Here is a 21,265-nt window from a genome sequence, read left to right as displayed (position 1 = left end):
CTTTGTTGACTGTAGCAACACTTCCGGCGAGGGCTATTTGCGTCTCCGATGAATGCATGTGAAATCCCGATTGTGAATCTTAATGATTATCATAATTAAGGGTCATTCTGTTCTTCTTCATGAGGAATTTTCATTTCTAGCTTCAACTAAAAATATATTGTTAGTTTTGCATCAAAAGACATGAATGTTAGAGAGTGCTACAATATATCCCGGGATTAGTACTTGTGCTGCTTATATGCATTTTTTTCTAGCAGAGCATGCCAACTGTGCATTATATAATAGTAATTAAGACCATAATACCACCAAGTTTGTTACTCACATTTGAGGTGCTAAGCAGTTTTGTAATATCCTGTTTTCCAGGATTTTAATGGGATTAATTTGCAAATATTGTGATTGGTATATATATATTAGCCTTACAATTAAGAAAGTAAAGTTTGCCTTTAGGAATGTGCATGTTTACAGGGTAAATAAAAAAATACATATAAGTATAAGTTTAATCAGGAAATAAAGTTTCATGTTGTTTTATAAATGTATAATCATGGGAATCAAACTTGAAAGTCACATATCCGCAAACCTTCATTTAAATTCATAAATTGGATAAAATTTTAAACTACAAAGTTGCGATCCATGCTGTCAGTCCCAACTAAGAATTTTTATGCCAACTAATAAATAGATATTTTTCTTCTTGCTTTCTGCCTTTTTTAAAAGCTTATTTGGTTGGGTTTGCATGCCTATATCATGTAAACGTTTAACTGTATTGCTATAGCTTAATTGTTACCTTACCAAAATGTTTATAACGCTCTCTTAAATTCTATGTTTCAGATGACCATCCTCCTTTCTAGTGGAATTAGTTTTAACAGTAGCAACATCTTGAAGCCACCTAACTTCTTGAATTAGCTATAATCTCATGATTATTTAAATGTATTGTTCTCAAATGAAGACTAGCAAATCATGGGCTGCATTAAGATGATCAAAAAAGAAGATACATTTCTGAAGATGCAAATCAATAACTCATTTGGACTGTGTTTGTAACATTTTACAAAATTTGCATTGCGTGTATGTGTTTATATCTATGTGTGTGAAGTACACTTAAAGGAATAGAACCCGCCAGAACTATAATTAGCCTTTTGATGAGTTCCTAGTTTGCTGCTTGTCAGTCTGTTGCTAAGAACACTCATTCAGCAATCATGCCACCACAAGGAGGCCGTGATGGAGCCAATGTCCTCCTTAATGAGGACCTGGCTTTTGACCTTGATAGACTGTTTGATGAACACAACATGGACCACATTCCAGTTGAACATCGTCTTGACACATTTAAAAAACGTAATCTACCTTTTGTCAAGCATTACAAAGCAGCTGTCAAAATTTTTGGAGGACCACTCAGTCGTAAACGAATCATCATAGCACCACCAATGGAAACACCACTTAAACACAAGCTGGGAGTATATGTGAACAAAATGGAATTTCCCCCTGCTCCTGTACTGAACTCTGTCATGCAGCATCCCAATACTTCATGTATAGTGCAATTTGAACAGAAGGCTCAACTCGAGGTATGTGTATCTTTGTTTTTTATTGTTTTTTAATACTGAGTATTTTGAGTTCCAGTGAGGGAATATTTTTTAAACTTCACATTTAGATGTAGTTTCTGATTCAAAGTTTAGAAAACTTTCCAACAGATACGGCTGAATGCTTGCTATCTTGCAGGGTTTAAAGAAATCTGCTTGGCAGGTGGAATTAACATGGTATTGCATTGAAAGTGCTTGATCAAGATATTTTATAGATATTTTTACTAAAGCACGTATCTTGTTCTCTAAAAATGTATGGCTTTACTGGCAATAAAGTTATTATTATAAGTAGCAATGTCTATATATCTATTTGATTGAAATAAAATTACATCTATTGCTTTGTGGAAATTAAGGTAAATACAGAAGAAGAGGCCATGTATAAGAAATGGTTTAAGGAGCGAAAAGCCCTCCAAGAAAATCTTAATAGCCTTGGGCTTAGTGAGCAACTTTTGAGGCGAAAAACTGACAAAACAGAGTTAGAACTTCGTGTAGAAGCTCGTATGAAGGCAGCTCGAACCCGCAAGCCAGAGATACCACCACCCAAGGAGCCTGAACCAAAACCAAGAGGGCCACCTGTGATACCAAATGTCAGGGTGAGCAGATTGGTTAACATCACTAAATAATAATTAGATAATGTTTGCTTTTATTTAAGTGTATTATAAATAATGTATAGTATTTTCTTGTGTGTTTAGTAAGTTGCATCACCAAAAACCTCACTAAAGAAAAACTTTTAGATGTTTTTATCAAAACATGCACTTTAAAAACAGTGTCCTCTAATGATGTCTGATGACATTTTTTTTGGTATGCTTTGTTTGATGTTAAATTATTCCTGCTTACAAATTGTTTATATTTTTCCTTTCAATGAAGGCACCAATGCCTCTCTCTCTACAAATTCTGGACCGATTTTTGGTGGACAATAAACTTCGATTGATTGATCTTTTTGCACATGCTGACCGCAACAAAGACTGGCGCCTGACAAAACACGAACTGAAGAAGGCTATTGAGAATGTGAGTGACATTTAATCTTTGTTAAGGCAGTTGTCATCTATCTTTGAGTGTTTGCTAATAGTAGTGTTGTTTCTCAATGAAAATTTACTTACTTTTGCTTATGTTTAAATTAATTTATTGAAAAATGAATCACATCTCTGGATATGGTTGCATTCTCATGAAAATATAGAACAAACAACTATGGTATCCTTTGTTTCATCATCACAGCAATTAAATAATTAAAACATTGATTTTGTTTTTCTTGGTTGTTGTGTGCAGTACCGTATCCCTTTAAAACAAGGTGATATTGAGGATCTCATGGTTATGCTGGACCAGGACTTTGATGAATGTTTGGGTTATGCAGAAGTGTCTCGTGGGCTGGCAGCATTGCGGATGGAACGACGAGCATTAAAGCGCCGTGGCCAAGTTGTTTCAGCAACAACTCTTAGTAGATCTTCTCCATCAAGCATTTTACCAAAAATATCTCGTGAGCATTTTCTTTTTAATCATTCTTCTGGTTTCTCTTTGCACTGTAATAAGGTCCTATGAGAGTTCTAATTTCTAAAGGGCTTGAAATTAGTGATGTAGTGATTCTTTTTGTTTTACGGGACTTCTTAACAGCATATTTAGGCAGTCTTCGATATGTCTTTATCTTTGTCTTTGGGTTTCATTTCATTGCTAGACATACTGAGTTGTTTCATTGATGCTACTGCTTCTGATGTTGCTGTTATTATCCCATCATCATCATCTGAGCTTGGTCATATTTAAGCATTGTCAATAAACAACTGGAAACAAATATTGTCCTTTCTGTAGCTCTAAGCTATGCAAGGGATTCAACTCCTAGCAGTTACTCAGACAGAGTGATGAAAGATTCAGAAAGCCCAAAACCAGCCTGTCCAGAAACAAGAGGAAGTGTCATTGTAGCAGAGTACACAACAGAGGTACACACCCAGATAAGCTCTACAATATTAACTTGACTTCTCAAAATAAAATGTAACCAACTTTATTTTTGGTAGAAATTATTTTGTTGTTGTTGTTTTTATTTGATTGATTGATGATGATTGACCTTAACTCAGACCAATCATGCATTCAAAGTAAGATAAAAGAGGAAACATGTGCTGATCAAAACCTATTTGAGTTACCGTACACCTAGCATTTTTGTCAAACTTTTTCCTATTGCTCAGAAACCAGAAAACCAAGTCAGAACTGCCAGTGAAAAAGAGGCTGCAGGCAATGCAGAGTCACGCCCTCAAACACGCAGTAGAACTTCCACTTTAAACTCGCTTGAACTTCCACCCAGAGACTTGCGTGAGGAGTGCTGGGTGGCAGCATCTGAAGAGGAAATGATGTACTTGAGGAAGAGAGACAGGGTTGTGCTGGAGAAAGCCAACACAAGAAAATGGGTATGCATGCAAATGTACAACATTCAGAAATCTATTGTTATCGAGATATAGCAAACTTCATTAATCCAGTCCCTGAACAATGGGACTGGCAGAATTCATTAGCTTCCATCCAAAGTCAAATTTAATATAACAGTATAAGTAAGACATTAATTTAGAAGGTACAAAATGTTTACACAGTTGAGTCATGTTTACATTAAACATATTATTAATAGTATGAGATTTACTGCACCTTTATTATTAATAATGCATTCAGATGTTCCTGGTGTTTGTGTAGCCCTGTCCAGATAAGAAGGGAAAGCATGACGAAGCACCGGGCATCATCCGTATTGGGCAAAAGGCAGTTGATGAACACTGCATGGAGTCAACACTGGATGGTGAAACTGGAGCTTTATTGAATGCTTTCCGGCAGAATTCACTTAAAGAGTACTTCCAGGCTGTTGAGCTATGCAGCAAAAATGGGCTTGTTCTCACTCCAGGTCTTCTTGACAGAGGTCAGGTTCCTGCTGTCTGCACCCCTTTTTCTTTTCTTTTTGGGTAAGGAATGAGGGTAAAGGGCCGGAGGCATTTGATCTTTTCATCCTCTAGGATAGTATTAGCACAATTTTTTTCCTAAAAGAATGAAAATCTATTCTTTAGAGGGATACAAATGCTTATCTATGCATGGGGGATAAATTTTTTTGTTAAGCTGTCACAAAAGTTCAAGGGATATAAAGTATTTAGCAATTTTTTTAAACTTATCTGCTTAACCTTGTGTTGTTGCTTTTCTTTAGTACTGCTGTATCCACCAGAGCTACCACATACAGAGCTTAAAAAGCATCTCAGGGTTCCTAGAGGATGCTTAGCTGATCTGAGTACTGATGTCACCAAATCTCCACAACTGCTGAAGATACTACAAGAGGGCCAAGCAAAAGATGAGTTGGTGCATTCTAGGAGTGAGACTCTGTTGAAAGACAGCAGTCAGGGTCATTCCTGGGGAGTTAAGGCTGTACAATCTGCTTCAGCAGAGAACTTGACCACAGGACGTGCAGTGTCCAATTCCTGCATGACCTTTGAAGAATATGAAACATACAACAAGTAAGTGTTACAAACCATGAGTATTATGGCAAAGACTGGTGAGATTTTACTTACACTGTCTACATGTGTAGTCTGCTCTAGTAACCATTGGAGTAAAATAGTGCATAAATTTCTTGTTTGATTCTTTTAATTTTTTTTACATTTTGAATATTAGTAAATGTTATAGATGTTATGTTTTCAGAATGAATATAAATAGAAATATAAAAGAATGCAACAAAGACCATGGCAAAGTTCTAAAATTTACTCCAATGGCCTTCACCCTTATTCATTCAATGTAAAGCAGAATAAGCACTTTGAGAAAGGGAATATGAATGTGTCTAAGAAGCTTGGCTTTGAAGGACAGTTGGTAGTCTGTAGCAGGGTAGGATCTACTTTTAAAACTAAACAGAGTTGTCGTTTTAAAAGATTAATTTTTTACAGGCATCTTCCAGCTCGATATAAAGAATTGACAGGAGGGAAACATGAGAACAAAGGGGATGATACAAAAAGAACAAAAGCTGGTTCTGAAGGAGGAAAAAAGGGGAAAAAGAGCAGTGATGATGGAGAGTTCAAGGCCATGACTAAAGGTCACCGTCGTAAGAAACGCTCAAAGTCTTCACAAAACCTGTCTGCTTTCTGGCCTGGATACATGTTGGATAAGCTTGTTATGTGTATTCCTCTTTTAGATAATGGCCACTTCCCATGGACTCAAGGGAGCTCAACTCATTTCCACTATACTGGCCAGCCAAGGCATGCATACTCCGCCAAGTACTATGTGTAATTAATAGCATATGTTTTTACATACCAACATGCTTATTTGGAAGACATCATCTAAACCATTCCTGTTCCATAATTTTGGATCAGTACATATTTTCAACTGTTTTTATAGCTATAATTATTTATCCGTACTGTTAAAAATTTCCACAGCCCAGTTTGTGTAAGTGGCTCATCATTACAAGTGCATAGAATGTGGAACGGGTGAGAGCCCATTTCTTTTCTTCTGCTGTCTAAAAGATTGTACAATATTAGACAAAGATTTAGAAAAATACTAAAAGCTGACAGACTTTTTCTGTCTATGTCTTACGTTTGATTATTGTAACATTTAAACCAGTCTATCAGCCTTATACAATGATCAATACCAGAGGGATGTAGGTCCTGTACTTAAGTATGATATAGTTTTTGCACTGTCTCAGTAACTCTCTGAGTAAGAAATGTCTACCTTTTATATCTACCTTATATACTGATATCTACCTTTTATCAAATTTAAGAGAAGAAACTTGTTGCTTTTTTTAAATCTGCAGTATGACTTGCTTTGTACAGCTATTTCATGCAGTTGTTTTTTTTTTAGTAAAAGCAAATTTAAATATATGTTAACATCATTGATGGAAATGTACTTTTACCCTATGTAATTTCAAAATTAATTTACTAAGTTACGTGTTTGGAAATGATAATTAAAAAAGCGTTATTTTCTTGTTTGCAAGCTGCTTTGAACCCTTTTATAAAAGAAAATGCTAACCCATCATTAGGTCTGAGATCTGAGACCTTGCCTACACAAATAGAAATGAGAGAGTTCTTGGCCTACTGAAGTGTCTTTCCAGCATGCATTGTCCTTAATTACTCTCTTTTTGAAGTTATAATGAATAACTGAAGTAGAATTAAAAAAAACATTTCTGTAAAGTGCAATAGCTGTTTAGGTGTAAATATTAGAACAAGTAATGTTCACTTGGCTTGTCTGGAGCCTTGTCCTGTAATCAAAATAAACAGGTAATGTAATGGCATAAAATCAAGGTTTATGTGATGAAATATTAATGTATGCCTTTTGCATAATAACTTTGATTTTGTTTTATTTGAAGCATAGGATTTGAAACTGAATATATAAATCCACAATAAGTGATTGATTAATTACAATGTATTAAGCAATGTAAATATTGTACCTATATATATCCTCTAAAGGTGAGAAAACAATTTTGTCAAAAACGTTTAGCACAAATGTTGGGGTCTGTTATTTTTTGTATGTTTGTGTGTGTGTGTGTGTGTGTTGGTATGCTTGCTGTACAGTTGTGTGAATTTGTTATGTGTAACTGTAGAAAGCAAGTTTTGGGGTTTTCACAAAGGTGATTTGAAAAACCTGCTATTGTTTTTATATTTTGTTTGAATGACAATGGAAACTGCTGTCTATACTGGCCTAATGTAACTGAATTAAGAAGAGGGGCAGCAACTGTTAAAAGTACGTGTGTATCGGGTTTCTTTGGTGGAGCTCCGGACCTGACGACATGGACTTCAGAAGCAGACTTGCTAAATACAAATATATCCACTTATAAATAAATTTTAACAAACCTTTAAACTTCAAAAGGTTCTTTTGAAGACAGTGCGTTTTTTCATGCTGAACATTCTGTTATCAATCGAAATAACAGCAAAAAACTCACTACGGGTCTGCAAATGCAAGCTCATATATTGACTGTCTAAAACAAACGCCATGCAGTTCATCAAGAGTTCAATATGTTGAAAAAACATTGTGTTTTCTTTTCAGAAACTGTCGGTAGATATGGAGGTCGTTTGTACCAGAAAAACATTCTAGATGTTCTTTCTACAAAGAAAATTTGCAAGCGTTGTTGGGTCTTTTAGTGCGCAAATGTTTTGATGTTTCTGGTGGAATGTAAAATTCACCATTGTCATTTTGGAAACAGAAATATTATTGATCTATCAAGTCAATGCATGTTTACATTTTACGTAGAAAGGTATGTTCGATGTGCAAACCACACGTATACAATAGAAGTGCCAACGGAACCGGCACAACGACTGTCCGAGAAGGAATTTAAATATAAAACCAGTTACAGCCATCATCAAATTTAAATGTGCATTTTTATCAGTAAGAATCTCGTGTCAGAAATATTCTCTCCTTCAGTTGTCTGATAAGTAACAGCTTTGTCTGTGGAAGTATAGACTTTTTGTATGAAGGAGGCGGTAGAACATGAATCCATTTTAATGGGTGGGTGGGGGAGTAGAGGGTTGGAGGGATTGACCTGATCAAATGACCTCACATCGCCTACCACGTTTAAGGTACAAAGCACACATTCTCAAAGGCCGTGCAAGCTTCCATTAATGTTCTATGAGGCACGACTTCCGAGAGTTGAAACGTCCATTTGGCCTTCTGGATAAAGTGTTTGAATACTTTTTTTTACTGGGCAGGAAGAAGGGTTGTGCATTTATCAGGAGAGTATGGACGGCATCTGAATGGCCATCATGGAGTGTTCTACGAGTGTATTGACTGTACAAGACTTTTTGTTCTCTCCTGGTGTTTCATTAGTTGCCTGGTGTCATTTTCGATTTACCGCCGAGATCAATCAGCAGAAAACACACATTAACACACACACACATACACAGAGGCTCACAAACAGACCCACCAACATCATCTTATTTGTTGTTGTTCGATTTTTTTATATAAAACGTAAACAAATCTTAACTCGTAACTGTATGTCAAACAAACACATCATCACTTTACAGCTGATGAAGAATATGTCAAGGCATCATTCTGGATTTAGAAAAAAATATTAACAGTCTCTGCTGTAGTGTATCTGATGTTTAACCTTATGATTAATAAAAAGAACTGGGAATAAATTTACTTGCACTAGAAAGCGTTTAACCGAGGAAGGATGAATAGAGGAATGAGACACTGAGACTAGCGAGCACGTGCTGCTCGGAGAGCGAGAGATGGAGGCAACAACTGTAACACTTGCACCAGTGTAGGAGATCGGTAGTCGGTTTGTTGTTAAGATGATTTCGATTGCTGATCGGAAAAAGTTTTGTCTGAGAAAGTGATGACACTTCTGAGCGCTATCAGCTCAAATCACGTGACATAGTGATTAAAAGTAAAGACACCGCTCACAACAAAATTAAAAGCAGTTATTTGCTGCAATTTGTAAGAGATATTAAAATCGACATTATCCTCTTTTATCGCCAGAGGATGCAGTAGCGCCTTCCGATAGAAGGCGCCACATGGCCATACTTTTGTTAAACTGCGATCTGAGTGTATGTGACTGCACTAAAACATCGAAACTCGTTTCTTTAGGCCATTATGTCCACTAAGGCACCTTCCGTATCATTTCCTGGTTACCGTAAAAATAAATACACAGCTGCTTAACACATTCATTGTTGCGACACTCCAGGTGCAACCACCCTCCTCCTTCTTGTTCTATGTGTTATAGCTTCAACTACCATCATCCCTGAACCCTCCTGAACAACAGAATTACTAACAGAGGGGGAAAAGTGCGAATAGACAATCAATTCTGGGGCTGCTCTTTACGTATTTAGGATAATTTATGTAATTGTTTTTAGAACAACCTGACTCATTCGCCAAAAAGCGTTCAGCCGACGACAGTGGAACGAGAAGTGACCCAGTCACGAGGTCTTTAGGTTTGTGTGGACCTGCAGAATGTTACCTGGAAATATTCTACGTGGTGCAACATCAGTAAAATATATTTTCTGATAATGAACGTTCACAGTATAGACAGAAAGACTGTAGACCTTTTTTCTTCATATGTTTGTATAAAATAACTGTCAGCGCTGATGGAAAAAGATTTACAGAAACTGGCTTAATTTATTTTTATCTTTAATTAACAGCGTGCTTAGGTAAAACAGTTTGGTGGGACATTTGTCATCTTGCTGATTCATCATGACTGCATTTTCTGTGGGCGGAGTTCTATTCGTGTGTGTTGCCTTCATAGCAATTTCCTATACAATCTGTGAGCACAGTAACGGAGTGGTGTTCCAGAACTTTGCAGGAATGGAGCTTCAGGTGCCTTGTACCGTCCCTCAGTCGGTGGTGAGCACAGCGTCAGGCTGTACGATGAGATGTAAGGCCTTCCCATCATGCCGAGCGGGCTCGTACAACAAGGCAACAGCCAGGTGTTGTCTCAGCTCCCTTCTGGCCTACGAACAAGGCGCCACTTACCTGGAGAACGAGGACAGCACCTACTTCCAGCCTGTCACAGGTGAGTAGCACTTACACTTTGAGCGATCTCTTTCTTGTTTTCAATATAATTTGACTAAGTGTCGAAAAAAAAAAAAGAAAGCATTTCGTACACAGCATACTGTTGATCATCATTTCACTGTTCTCAGAATTGTTACCCTTTTCAGTAAACTTGATAATTTTTGTCATCTATTTGAAAATGCATTTTATAATGTGTATTCCAAATACATTTATAACATTAAAGCATTCAAAAAAAATTAAAAACAAGAAGTGATCTAGTTTTGGAACTTTTTACAGCATGGCAACCACAAAGACAAAAGCAAAGTTCTAATGCATTGTCTTTTAAGTATTAATTATGTCTATAACTGCACTGCAAGCTTATTTTAAAAGCTACATATTTATTATTATGGTTTTAGAAGAGATCGTAGTATAATAGATCATATCTTTACACTTTCGCTATTATATATAAAAGTGACCAACATGACAAAAAACAGCATTTATACATTTTATCAAAGCATTTGACTCTGTTACAAGAGACAAACAATTAATTATGTCTCATAACAAGGTGTCCATGGCCCACTTCTGACTCAAGGGCATGAATACTGTAGTCCATCTAATAATCTACTGTGGCTTTGTTAGGAATGGCGGTCCTGTTGCTGGCAAGGAAGTGTGGTGATGGTGTGATACTTTGACACTTTCTATTCCCGTGGTTATTTTAAGTGGATTATGGCATTTTTTCCTGCACCATTTAGTTTTATAAATGATTTTCCCTCCCCTGAGGATGAGCGAGAGCATACAGATATAAAGATTCATTGTCATTGACACTGAGACGCTAAATAGAACTTGTCAAGGTTTGTGTTTAATTCTGCAGCACAGCCTCGCTGACTTTAATGGTTTTACTAAATAATCTCACTAAAAATAAAACTTCAGGATTTATTGTCGCATCGTTCTTATGTCTTGACATTTGTCTTCAAACAGACACGGTGCGGTATGACAACTGGACGCTGGTGTTCCGGGTGCTGGCGGGCAGCGGCCAAGAGACTTACGCCACCTGGACGAGCACTGGCCTCCATCATGACCACTGGCTGGGGTCAAAGGACATGGAGCTGGGATGTGTGAGCATGAACGCCTCAAAGCCCTGCAACACTTTGTTCCGAAGTCAACTGCTGGACGACTGGCAAAAACTCAACGTGAAGGTGAGAACATTTGATGTTGTCTTTGACAACTACGCCAGCAACAATGGACAAAGACAATATATTTATAGATGTGTCATGAAATCTTTGCGTGTTCTCCATTTTACAGAAGATTTTCAGACATTGGGGAAATTGATCTCTGCAAACCCTTTGAATGTGCTTTTTGTATTTTTAAACACTTTTGATGGGGGAAGGTTGTTTTTATCAATGTGCCCACTATTCTTACTGTCATTAAACGCCATTAATAGCAGAACCCGAATGTTTTTAGGGACAAAGCTTTAGAACGGATGGATTGCCTCAGAGCTACATGCAAACCAGAATGCAATCGCTAAAATTCTGTCTACAACTTCTTATGAATCTGAGTTACATCAGCGGGAGGTTTCTGGTCAGTTACGAGTTTTAACATGTAGATACATGTGTCAGGGAGAGATCAAATTAGTTAAGGACCTCCATGTCCTGGTCATAAACACCTGATCGTTGAGCCACCTGACTGTCTAGACTTACAGGGAAGCCATGCACTACTTTCTACAGCCAACTCTGCTTGTATTTTGCATCCTCAGAATTAAATAGTTACTCAAAGTATCAGTGCCAAGCCTGACATATTAAACTTTAATTAAAAATTGCATCTTACTATTTCAAAGGCGCAAAAAAAGATCACGTCTTCTTTGATGGCTGACAGTCCTTCATACATTTGTATCTGTTATCTTCTGGAAATCTTACTTCCTCACTTCTTACATATGCCGAATATTTTATCAAGTTTGACAAAGATTTATTTCTTACCTGATAGCTATATAAACACTTAGCTAAAGTTGGTCAAACATTTGTCTCTATGTTTCCTGCTAAATGTCATCAAGTGAGGGGTTAACATGTTTCTTATGACTTAGGTTCGCGTGAGCCTCATCAACGACAGCCAACAGGTAAACCTCGTTTTCAATGGAAGTGGCTCTGGATACCTGGACTGGTTCAGTCGGTACCGAGTCCTCGAGTCCCCGTGGCAGGATCTCTTTCCGAACAACTCCTATCAGTTTTTTTCAGCTGATGGGTAAGTTGACAGTGACAGTAGATTGTCAGTGGCAGTAAGCTGGCACTATTAGCGAGAAAGGTGAAGAGAGAGAGATTAAATATCAATAATACGAAAAGATTTGTGTAAGCGTGAAGAAGAAAAATACACAGCACTCTATGGCTCCACAACAAGTTATCTACAGTAAACAACATTGTTGTGATTATAGTCAATTCATTAGTCCCCAATGCTCGTCTTTCTCTGCAGATGTTTGACCCTCCCCATTTTTATCAGTTGATTCCCGATTTCTTTTTGTCTCTTCTGTGTTTGTCTTTTATTACTTGTCTGCATAGTTGCTTTTCCTTTCGTCGTTTTGTTCATGTCTTTAGCGCTGAACGTTGCTCATTCGTGAACATAGTTAGGCGACATATAAATCATATTGTTGTTCTTGTTGTTTTTGTTTTGTTTGAAACATCCATGGTGCTTTCACTGTATCAGTTCAGACTGTATTGTAAAATTGTGATAAGCTATAAGTTGTCATGTATAAGATCAATAAAAAAAAACATTCTTATGAGTAAAAAACCATTCTTCATATATAAAACACACGCATTTCTTTCCGTTGCTGAAAAATATTCGAATTTTAAGATGCTTAGAAAAAAAAAAGATTTTTCTTTCACCACTGGGAAAATTTTAGTAGTCGACTATCGTGTTAACTTCACTTGGAAATGTTGAAAACAAAATAGAAAATTATTCACGGTGTAAATATCGAGAGGTTTGTTTCAGAGATTCACCAATTATGCGACGATTCTTCATCCAGGCAAACTATGCAGGATGCCCAGACGATCGTGGGTGGCTGGTAGTCGTGGATGGAACAAGTATCCTTGTAGTTGGGACAAACATCCCGCCCCAGCCATCCTCTACAGCGGTTCCCAAGAAGCAACAGTCTGGCAGTCCTCAAACAGCAGTAAGCCGATACTAACGAATAGTAATAATATCAATAAATATCATCAAAGTTTATGACACGTGATCATCAATAATATTTCATGATAATTGTTTCGATTAAATATTATGGACTTTATATTTTTGAGTAAACTATATAGGCATGGGAGATTGTCATTGCCATTGTCATTGTCATTGTCATTGACGCAAATATAGAACTGAAGGAATTGTCAAGGTTTGTGTTTAATCATGCAGCACATCCTAACTGACTTTAGTGCTGTTGACTTTATAAAGTGAATTCAATAAATTTTTATGTAATGGGACTGGTGGATCTAGCCTATTATCGTAGGTTAAAAAAATAAGCAAACAAATTACACTAGGGGATAAATGTTAAAGAAAGGTTCAAAGCTTGAAATTAAGCTCATGGTTTTTCTAAGCTTACACTTGTAATCTCTGATAGTAATCGAAAGAAAACACACAGAATACACAAATGAGTTCAGAAAAAGCTTCATATTAAGATTTTTGTATCAAGAGGACAGGATGTGTCCTTTAGCACAGACAGTCATTTCTGTTGCAGGTGTTGTACTAGCGGACGTTTTCGCGGTTTTCATCCAATACTGATGTCACGTGACATTACCTCGTATCCTTGGAGACACAAGCTCCACACAATATTCGTCCTGTTCACCTTCCCCTTTTTTTGATACTTTTCTATTGTCTTCCTCTATAGAATCTCGATATTCTCAGTTCTTGATACTTGGTGTCTCTCTCTCTCTCTCCGCTTTTATGTTTGTCTTCTATTTGTCATCAGTTTTGTTGTTTATTCTTCTCTCCATGTTCTCCATGTCTCATTCTTGTTTTAAACGCTAAGAGCATGCTCCATATGAGTGTGAATATGCGCTATGTAAATCTTTATTTATTATTAATAGTAGTTACCTTCTGACATTAAAATAAATGCTACACTTACGTGTATAAGTTTCTAAATGTTACAAGTGGTCAACTACTTCTCGAGCCTGTTTCACCTTTACCCTTACTGTTCTGAAATAAGATTATACTTAGAAGATATAAATAATTGTATTTCCTACTCCTTAACTTCTGCAATTTACACAGAGGGCTACTGCGGTGTGTTGTAATTGTTTATATATATTATTTTGTTACTATTATTATCATTAACCTAAACCTTTTCAATATATCTACATACATTGTTATTATAAATGTTGTGACTAGAATATTTTTTGTTTGAAAAATAATTTTGCTACTGCGGTGTGGTGTAATTGTGTATTATTTTTGTTACTATTATTATTATTTAGGTAAACCTCTTGATTTCTCTCTATACACATTATTAAATTGAAGAACTCGGTGTGTATGAGCTCTGGGACGAGCGTAGAGAAGACAAAGAATGTTTCCTGCCCCAACTAGCACTGGGAGCCGGAGAGGTCAGCAAGTTCAACCATCCGGGTCGTTTCGACGAGATCTTCAATTATCGTTTGAGAAAAGAAGTTTCTCCAACGGACTACCTTCTGCGTATACCAACCAGTCAGTGGCGGAAGAATAAATACTACGCCGAGAACTTGTTGAACGAGCCTCCAATGGGGCTACACGGCCAGTCTCGTATTGAATGTTTGTCTAAAACAAACACGAAAACGAAAACATCAAAAGCTTGATACATCGAAAACAGGGTTTTCTCTTCAGAAACTTTTGGTAGATATGTAGGTTGTATGTACAAGACATTCTAAATGTCCACTCTAAAATAAAAATGTAAACCAGCGCAAATGTTGGGTCTTTCAGAGCGAGAATGTGATTTTTGTGTATCTGGTGCCAGTCATGTGGATATTTGGAGGGATATAAAATTCCCCCTCATTTTAGGACACAAGTCTTATTTATTCTGTTTACATTATGTGTTGAAACGTCTGTTCAACATGCATGGCAACCGTAAAAACTAGAAACGATGACACAACAGCGACAACGACTGTCAAAGAACGATAGAAAACCATCTACAGCCACCTTCTAATCAATAATATGTGAATATTTATCAACAAGAATTATTATTATTATTATTATTATTATTATTATTATTATTATTATTATTATTGGAATTTATAAAGCGCAACATCTTGTTGTGCTGAACAAGTATTGCCTCCAATATTTTGTCAGATAAGAAACAGCTTATCTCTCGCAAACACAGATGTTTTATTGTATGACTGAAGCGGAAGAACATCAGTATTTAAAGGAAGGCAGGTGACTTCTGATGGAGGAATCAGATAACCTACAGTCGTCTGCCATCTTCGATGTTTTTACGAACAACGTGCAAGCTTCCATCGTTGTTCTCTGAGTCTCGACTTCCGGGAAGTGAACACTCCAGTTAACCTTGCAGACATTAATACTTTTTATTGAAGTGAAAGTGGGATTGCATTTACAAGGAGAGTAGAGGCGGCTATTGTCTGTGCATTTGAATAGCTCTTCTAGAGTGTTCTTCACGTGCATTGACTGTTCTTTTCATTAGTTGTCTTGGGCATTGTTCGAGTGGACGACAACGAACAGTTAGCACAAAACATGAAGAAGAATGAGAGGGAGAGTGAGAGTGAGAATGAGAGAGGGAGACGAGAAAGGACGCAACAACAGTAACACACTCAGCAGTATAAGACACCGGGGGTTGTACATTGTTAAAACTATTTCTCCTGTTGCCGTTCACATAACTGTGGTAACAAGTAGTGCAAGTCTCAGGGATCTCTCTCTGGAAGTCCATTGATCCCCTTATTCTTCCTTCCACTCATCCTTACTTGCATAGCAAGAATGATAAATGTCACAGGATGAAGATATTTCTTCACAGTTTGAAGCAAGCAAATCTTTTTTTTGTTATTTCTAGATGTTTTGAAATACTCTTCGTTCTCTTAAGCAAACATTGATATTTGCGCTGAAGGGTTTTCATTTTTACTTTCATCGCTCGTTATAAGTAGGAGGTTTTCTTAACATTAGTTTGCTCCACAGCTGAACTGAACAGCTGCTGTTCTTCCATTATTTTTGTTCCTATTCTTATTGCTTTCCTAAATGCTCTTCATTATCATTAGCACAATGAGAAAGAACAAATGGTATATAAACAGAAGAAAATACCGACAAACAGGTAAAACTGCATTCGGGGTTAAATAAGAAAACGGGAGAGTAAAGAGATGAATACAACAGTAGATGAAATGTCGTAGGTGAGTCTTAAGAATGGATGGCAGGGTGGGTAGACAGAAAGACCCCTCGTCATCACGATAATGATTAGCATAAAATCTTCCCAGCTTGTAATAAATGGCGATCCTCACCATTCTCAACACAAGGTCTGCCATCAACACACCGTCTCGACCATGACCCTTTGATTGACCTGTGAATCCAGGTACAGACAGAAAGGTGCTCGATACCCACCAACACAATTTGTGTACTTTGTAACTATGCAGCGGCTACTCTAATGATTCCTGTGTTGTGGATGCGGAAGAATACATCCTTTGTCTACATCATCTTGAGTCTGTCATTAGACCACTCGCGTTACTTCCGATTGTAGTCAGAAGCCACTATCCTGTACTGTACTGTCCTGTCCTGAACTCTACTGTACTGTAGTGCACTGTACTGTACTGTACTGTACTGTACTGTACTGTACTGTACTGACAGCAGCTTGATTACTGCGGTCTAATTAAGGGATACAAATCAATTACTAATAAAGTTTCAATGCAAAAATCCGTGAGTGATTTTCAAACTTTTAACTGCTTACTTTAAGTAATATTTTTACTCCTAAACTTTGCTTAGGTAAAGTTAAATCGGCAAAAATAACTTGATGACCAGTCAGCAGCACAGTAATTCTATCCACAGGTTTATTTTAGCAACAACGTCATTGCAGTCAACGTGATCATCACGTGGTGAGACGTCTCTCATCTTCCTCATCATGATGTCCTTTTCTCATGGCGGAGTTGTACTGGTGTGTGTTGCCTTCACAGTAATGTCCTCTGTCTTGCAAGAAGTGAACACCGAGCACAGTAACGGAGTGGTGTTCCAGAACTTTGCAGGAATGGAGCTTCAGGTGCCTTGTACCGTCCCTCAGTCGGTGGTGAGCACAGCGTCAGGCTGTACGATGAGATGTAAGGCCTTCCCATCATGCCGAGCGGGCTCGTACAACAAGGCAACAGCCAGGTGTTGTCTCAGCTCCCTTCTGGCCTACGAACAAGGCGCCACTTACCTGGAGAACGAGGACAGCACCTACTTCCAGCCTGTCACAGGTAATTAGTGTTAAACTCTGTTGTTCTTTAATGGTCTTTAATTAACCATACATTCCATTAACCGACACCGCCTAAAAAACAAAACAAAACAAAACAACCATCAATCGAAGTCACGTGCGGGATTGCCAAAGGGATATCAGCATTTGAAAATTTTCAGAATAATATTTAATTTTCCATGATTTATTTATCTGGATGACAGGCGCCTTTCATTAAACCGGATAACTGAGGTTCTACTGTATTTACAGTAAGGTAATAACCTGTGATAACCATAGTCATGTGTACCCCTCCCCAAACATGCATACTAGAGCAAAGTTCTAGTAATTTATAAAATAAAAATTATATATATATATACAAACTTCTGCATTGCAAACATTAAAAAAAACATCTTCATTATGAAACGAATTGTCGCCGTTTGTTCTAATTATGCAGCCCACATAACTCTCACACCAATAACTTCCATTAAACTTTTAGGACTGATATTTGTATCAGTTTTATATCTTGACACTTGTCTTCAAACAGACACGGTGCGGTATGACAACTGGACGCTGGTGTTCCGGGTGCTGGCGGGCAGCGGCCAAGAGACTTACGCCACGTGGACGAGGACTGGCCTTCATCATGACCACTGGCTCGGGTCAAAGGATATGAAGGTGGGATGTGTGAGCATGAACTCCTCAAAGCCCTGCAACACTTTGTTCAGAAGTCGACTGCTGGACGACTGGGACAAGCTCAAGGTGAAGAAGGTGAGAACATTCAATGTTGCCTTTGGCAACAATGTCTACAACAACAGACAAAGACAACATATTTATTGATGTGTCATGAAATGTTTGCATATCGCTCTCTTACAGCAGATTTTCAGACATTGGTGAAATCGATCTTTGTAATCCTTGAGCGCGTTTTGTATTTTTAAACTCTTTTCCTGGGGGAAGGTTGTTTTCATCACTGTGCCCGCTATTCTTACTGTCATTTCACGCCATTACTAGCAGAACTCGTATGTTTTCTGGGGACAAAGACTTAGAACGGATGGACTGCTATCTCAGAGCTACATGCACACCAGAAGCAATATCTAAAATTCTGTCTACAGCTTCTTATGAATCTGAGTTTTAGCAGAACATTTTACGAACTTCCTTCTTACATATCACAGAACATTTGATAAAGATCGGCAACGAATCTTTGTACAAAAGCAATAGTAAAGCTTAGCCAAAGCTGGTGAAACATTTGTTTCTGTTTTCGCTGCTAAATGTCACTAAAATGTTTGTTCTGACTTAGGTTCGCGTGAGCCTCATCAAGAACAGCCAACAGGTAAACATCGTTTTCAATGGAAGTGGCTCCGGATACCTGGACTGGTTCAGTCAGTACCGAGTCCTCGAGTCCCCGTGGCAGGATCTCTTTCCAAACAACTCCTACCTATTTTTCTCAGTAGCAGGGTAGGTGGACACTTCCTCTAGTGTCAGCGAGGAGGGAGCGAGAAAGAGAAAGTAACCAGTAATAAGAAAAGATGTTTGCATGATACTATAGTCAATTATTAGACCTACTCATCTTTGTAGTCAGATTTTCGACATTTCCCATCCTTAGTGTTTGCTGCCCTATTCTTTCTGTCTTCTGTGTTTGTCTTGTATTACATGTCTGCATAGTAGTTTCTCCTTCTGCCTTTCTTCCAATTCTTAAGCTGAGCGCATGATTCTTTGTAAGAGTGATTGCTCATTATATAATTTACACATTTCTTGTTCTTCCTCTTATTATTGTTGTTGTTGTTGTTTTTTGTTGTTATTTTTGTTTCTGTTCTTCTTATAACAATAATAATTATTATTTCACACACAGATATGTTAATACTGGGATTAGCTAGAAGTTTTAGCGTGAATTCAATTCAATTCAATTCAATTTAACTTTATTATCTCACTAGGAGAAATTACAAGACGTGGTAAAACAACTGGCTTATAATAAAAACTTATAATAAAAACTTAGTAACAACTTAATTCCACTCAAACTGTCATCTCACACCATTCTTTACATTTTTGTTTACAAGCTGACATTTATCTTTGCTGCTGTAATATCTTAAGATGTTGAGAAAAAAAAAGTTTTATTTATCACTGTGCAAATTTAAGTAGTTTACTTTCGTGCAATGGGATGAAAACAAAATGGAGGAATATTCATGGTGTAAGTATCTAGAGGTTTGTTTCAGACATTCACCAATTTTGCGACGATTCTTCATCCAGGCAAACTATGGAGGATGCCAAAACGATCGTGGGTGGCTGGTAGTCGTGGATGGAACAATGTATTCTTGCAGTTGGGAAAGACTTCCCGCTCCAGCCATCCTCTACAGCGGATCTCAAGGAGCAACAGTCTGGCAGTCCTCAAACAGCAGTAAGCCCGTGTGAACGAATTTCTTTTAAATATCAATAATATAAGTAAAAAAATACATTCGAAGTCGTATGAAACTTGAGTAACAGTAATATTCTATGTTCATTGTTTCGATGTAATTCACTGAAATGTACATTTTTTATGTATGGTACTAAGGCGTTGGAGGCGGAAAAAGAAATTACTCTAATAAAATTATGAGTGGTTCAATGTCTCAAGTCCACCACCAATTGGTGCAACTTACCTTGTAGTGGTGTGGTGGCTTGTGTGCCTCGTCGACCCACAGAGCTATGTCGGCGGGAGCCTTGTGCTCCTGGCAGGTCCAACCAAGCCGAACAGGTCTGTCAGGGTAGAGGCCAGACTAAAGTGTTGCACCCGGCCAGAGGATGGTCGTTAGCCTTGGACGGCAAGTCTCTCTACGAGAAAGACACTCGGAAAAGAAAACTGACGCCGAAGACGGATGTGCTGGGCCATCGGGCGCTTAACGGCAGCACAACGCACTGACACTCGCATGGAATGGACAACGCTCACACAATGTCTCTAGTGACCTATACAGACTATTCTTTTAAGCTTTGCACTTGTAACTTTTCACAGGACTAGAATACACACGAGTACGAAAGAACCTAATTATTAAGATGTGTGTATTAACTGACACAGGACAAGTGTTTCCACTTTTGATGTCAAAGTGTTCATTATCGCAGCCTGACAAAAGGTTCACAAGGATCCTCCTCTAAACGAACTCAAGAACCTTTTGTAGGTGAACTGGTCTTAACATATATTCAAACACTGACATTGAGAGTAACACATTCAAAGAGAAGTTTTCAATATGAACTAGCAAAGTTGTTTCACCATTTTGTTATGCCAGGGGTGGGGAACCATTTTTCCTCCGAGGGGCATTTTGATTTTATAATATTATTGGTGTGCCATAGTAAATTATCCACTTAAAATAAATTATAGTAAGTTATCCACTTGACATCCTATTGTTAATCAAGATGTAGCTTCACCAGCGTGTTAACACTTTAGAGAGTGTACAGTCCCCGCCTGCCTACACTACTGTCCTCTGAGTCACCGCAAGAAGTCTTTTCGTTATTAAGTGCATGAAAAATATAATCTTCTCCTATGAAAAGCATGGTGAAACTATTTGAAGTCAATTAAAGATATGTTTATAATTAAAAAGTACACACAACGTTGACAAATTTTTTTTTTAAATAAGTCAACATGGTCGAAGAACGCGACACATCACAACAGCCGACATCAAACCGCAATGTGTGTGTGTTAATGTGTTTGTATGTGTGTGTTAGTATGTATGTATGTGTGTGTTAGTATGTTTGTATGTGTGTGTTAATGTGTTTGTATGTGTGTGTTAGTATGTTTGTATGTGTGTGTTAATGTGTTTGTATGTGTGTGTTAGTATGTTTGTACGTGTGTGTTAGTGTGTATGTGTGTGGTAGGATGTTTGTATGTCTGTGTGTTAGTGTGTTTGCATGTGTGTATCATCCATTGTTCGTTGCTCTGACAGCTGTTTCTGTTGCAGGCGGTGTACTAGCGGACATT

General features: G+C 37.6%; 3 protein-coding genes and 1 long non-coding RNA gene across 6 annotated transcripts; all 4 read left to right on the top strand.

Moving 5' to 3' along the window:
* The first annotated feature begins 7 nt into the window (after positions 1–7).
* Positions 8–6,983, top strand: LOC112571901. Of its 3 annotated transcripts, XM_025251293.1 has the most exons (10): positions 8–58; positions 823–1,550; positions 1,919–2,158; positions 2,433–2,573; positions 2,832–3,039; positions 3,366–3,505; positions 3,737–3,955; positions 4,230–4,446; positions 4,726–5,029; positions 5,450–6,983. In XM_025251293.1, the coding sequence occupies exons 2-10, from the start codon at positions 1,188–1,190 to the stop codon at positions 5,787–5,789; spliced, it is 2,172 nt and encodes a 723-aa protein (XP_025107078.1). In that variant the 5' UTR covers positions 8–58; positions 823–1,187; the 3' UTR covers positions 5,790–6,983. The 3 variants fall into 3 exon arrangements, with proteins under 3 accessions (XP_025107078.1, XP_025107077.1, XP_025107079.1); XM_025251292.1 differs by lacking the exon at positions 8–58 and having other exon boundaries at positions 480–1,550; XM_025251294.1 differs by lacking the exon at positions 8–58 and having other exon boundaries at positions 3,366–3,493; positions 5,450–6,982.
* A 2,414-nt stretch (positions 6,984–9,397) lies between these two features.
* LOC112572988 lies at positions 9,398–11,306 on the top strand. The gene is made up of 4 exons (XM_025253018.1): positions 9,398–9,476; positions 9,761–9,999; positions 10,956–11,173; positions 11,280–11,306. The coding sequence occupies exons 2-4, from the start codon at positions 9,792–9,794 to the stop codon at positions 11,304–11,306; spliced, it is 453 nt and encodes a 150-aa protein (XP_025108803.1). The 5' UTR covers positions 9,398–9,476; positions 9,761–9,791.
* Positions 11,307–12,031: 725 nt separating this feature from the next.
* LOC112572433 lies at positions 12,032–13,967 on the top strand. The gene is made up of 3 exons (XR_003100992.1): positions 12,032–12,212; positions 12,954–13,134; positions 13,687–13,967. It is a non-coding gene; the product is annotated as an uncharacterized LOC112572433 (long non-coding RNA).
* A 3,058-nt stretch (positions 13,968–17,025) lies between these two features.
* On the top strand, positions 17,026–18,784 carry LOC112572987. Its single transcript, XM_025253017.1, has 3 exons — positions 17,026–17,356; positions 17,876–18,096; positions 18,623–18,784. The coding sequence occupies exons 1-3, from the start codon at positions 17,026–17,028 to the stop codon at positions 18,782–18,784; spliced, it is 714 nt and encodes a 237-aa protein (XP_025108802.1).
* The last annotated feature ends 2,481 nt before the right edge of the window (positions 18,785–21,265 follow it).

This window comes from Pomacea canaliculata, linkage group LG9 (assembly GCF_003073045.1).
Source record: "Pomacea canaliculata isolate SZHN2017 linkage group LG9, ASM307304v1, whole genome shotgun sequence".
NCBI classification, from domain to species: domain Eukaryota; kingdom Metazoa; phylum Mollusca; class Gastropoda; order Architaenioglossa; family Ampullariidae; genus Pomacea; species Pomacea canaliculata.
The sequence above is the reverse complement of the archived record's forward strand: the minus strand, read 5'-3'. Positions and strand labels throughout refer to the sequence as shown.

Coding starts and splice junctions, on each gene's coding strand:
- LOC112571901 (XM_025251293.1), top strand. CDS start 1,188: ATGCCACCACAAGGAGGCCGTGATGGAGCCAATGTCCTCCTTAATGAG. Junction 3,506..3,736: donor CAACAGAGGTACACACCCAG/ATAAGCTCTACA, acceptor CCTATTGCTCAG/AAACCAGAAAACCAAGTCAG. Junction 4,447..4,725: donor TCCAGGTCTTCTTGACAGAG/GTCAGGTTCCTG, acceptor GCTTTTCTTTAG/TACTGCTGTATCCACCAGAG.
- LOC112572988 (XM_025253018.1), top strand. CDS start 9,792: ATGGAGCTTCAGGTGCCTTGTACCGTCCCTCAGTCGGTGGTGAGCACA. Junction 10,000..10,955: donor CTACTTCCAGCCTGTCACAG/GTGAGTAGCACT, acceptor GTCTTCAAACAG/ACACGGTGCGGTATGACAAC. Junction 11,174..11,279: donor GGCAAAAACTCAACGTGAAG/GTGAGAACATTT, acceptor TCCATTTTACAG/AAGATTTTCAGACATTGGGG.
- LOC112572987 (XM_025253017.1), top strand. CDS start 17,026: ATGATGTCCTTTTCTCATGGCGGAGTTGTACTGGTGTGTGTTGCCTTC. Junction 17,357..17,875: donor CTACTTCCAGCCTGTCACAG/GTAATTAGTGTT, acceptor GTCTTCAAACAG/ACACGGTGCGGTATGACAAC. Junction 18,097..18,622: donor ACAAGCTCAAGGTGAAGAAG/GTGAGAACATTC, acceptor GTTCTGACTTAG/GTTCGCGTGAGCCTCATCAA.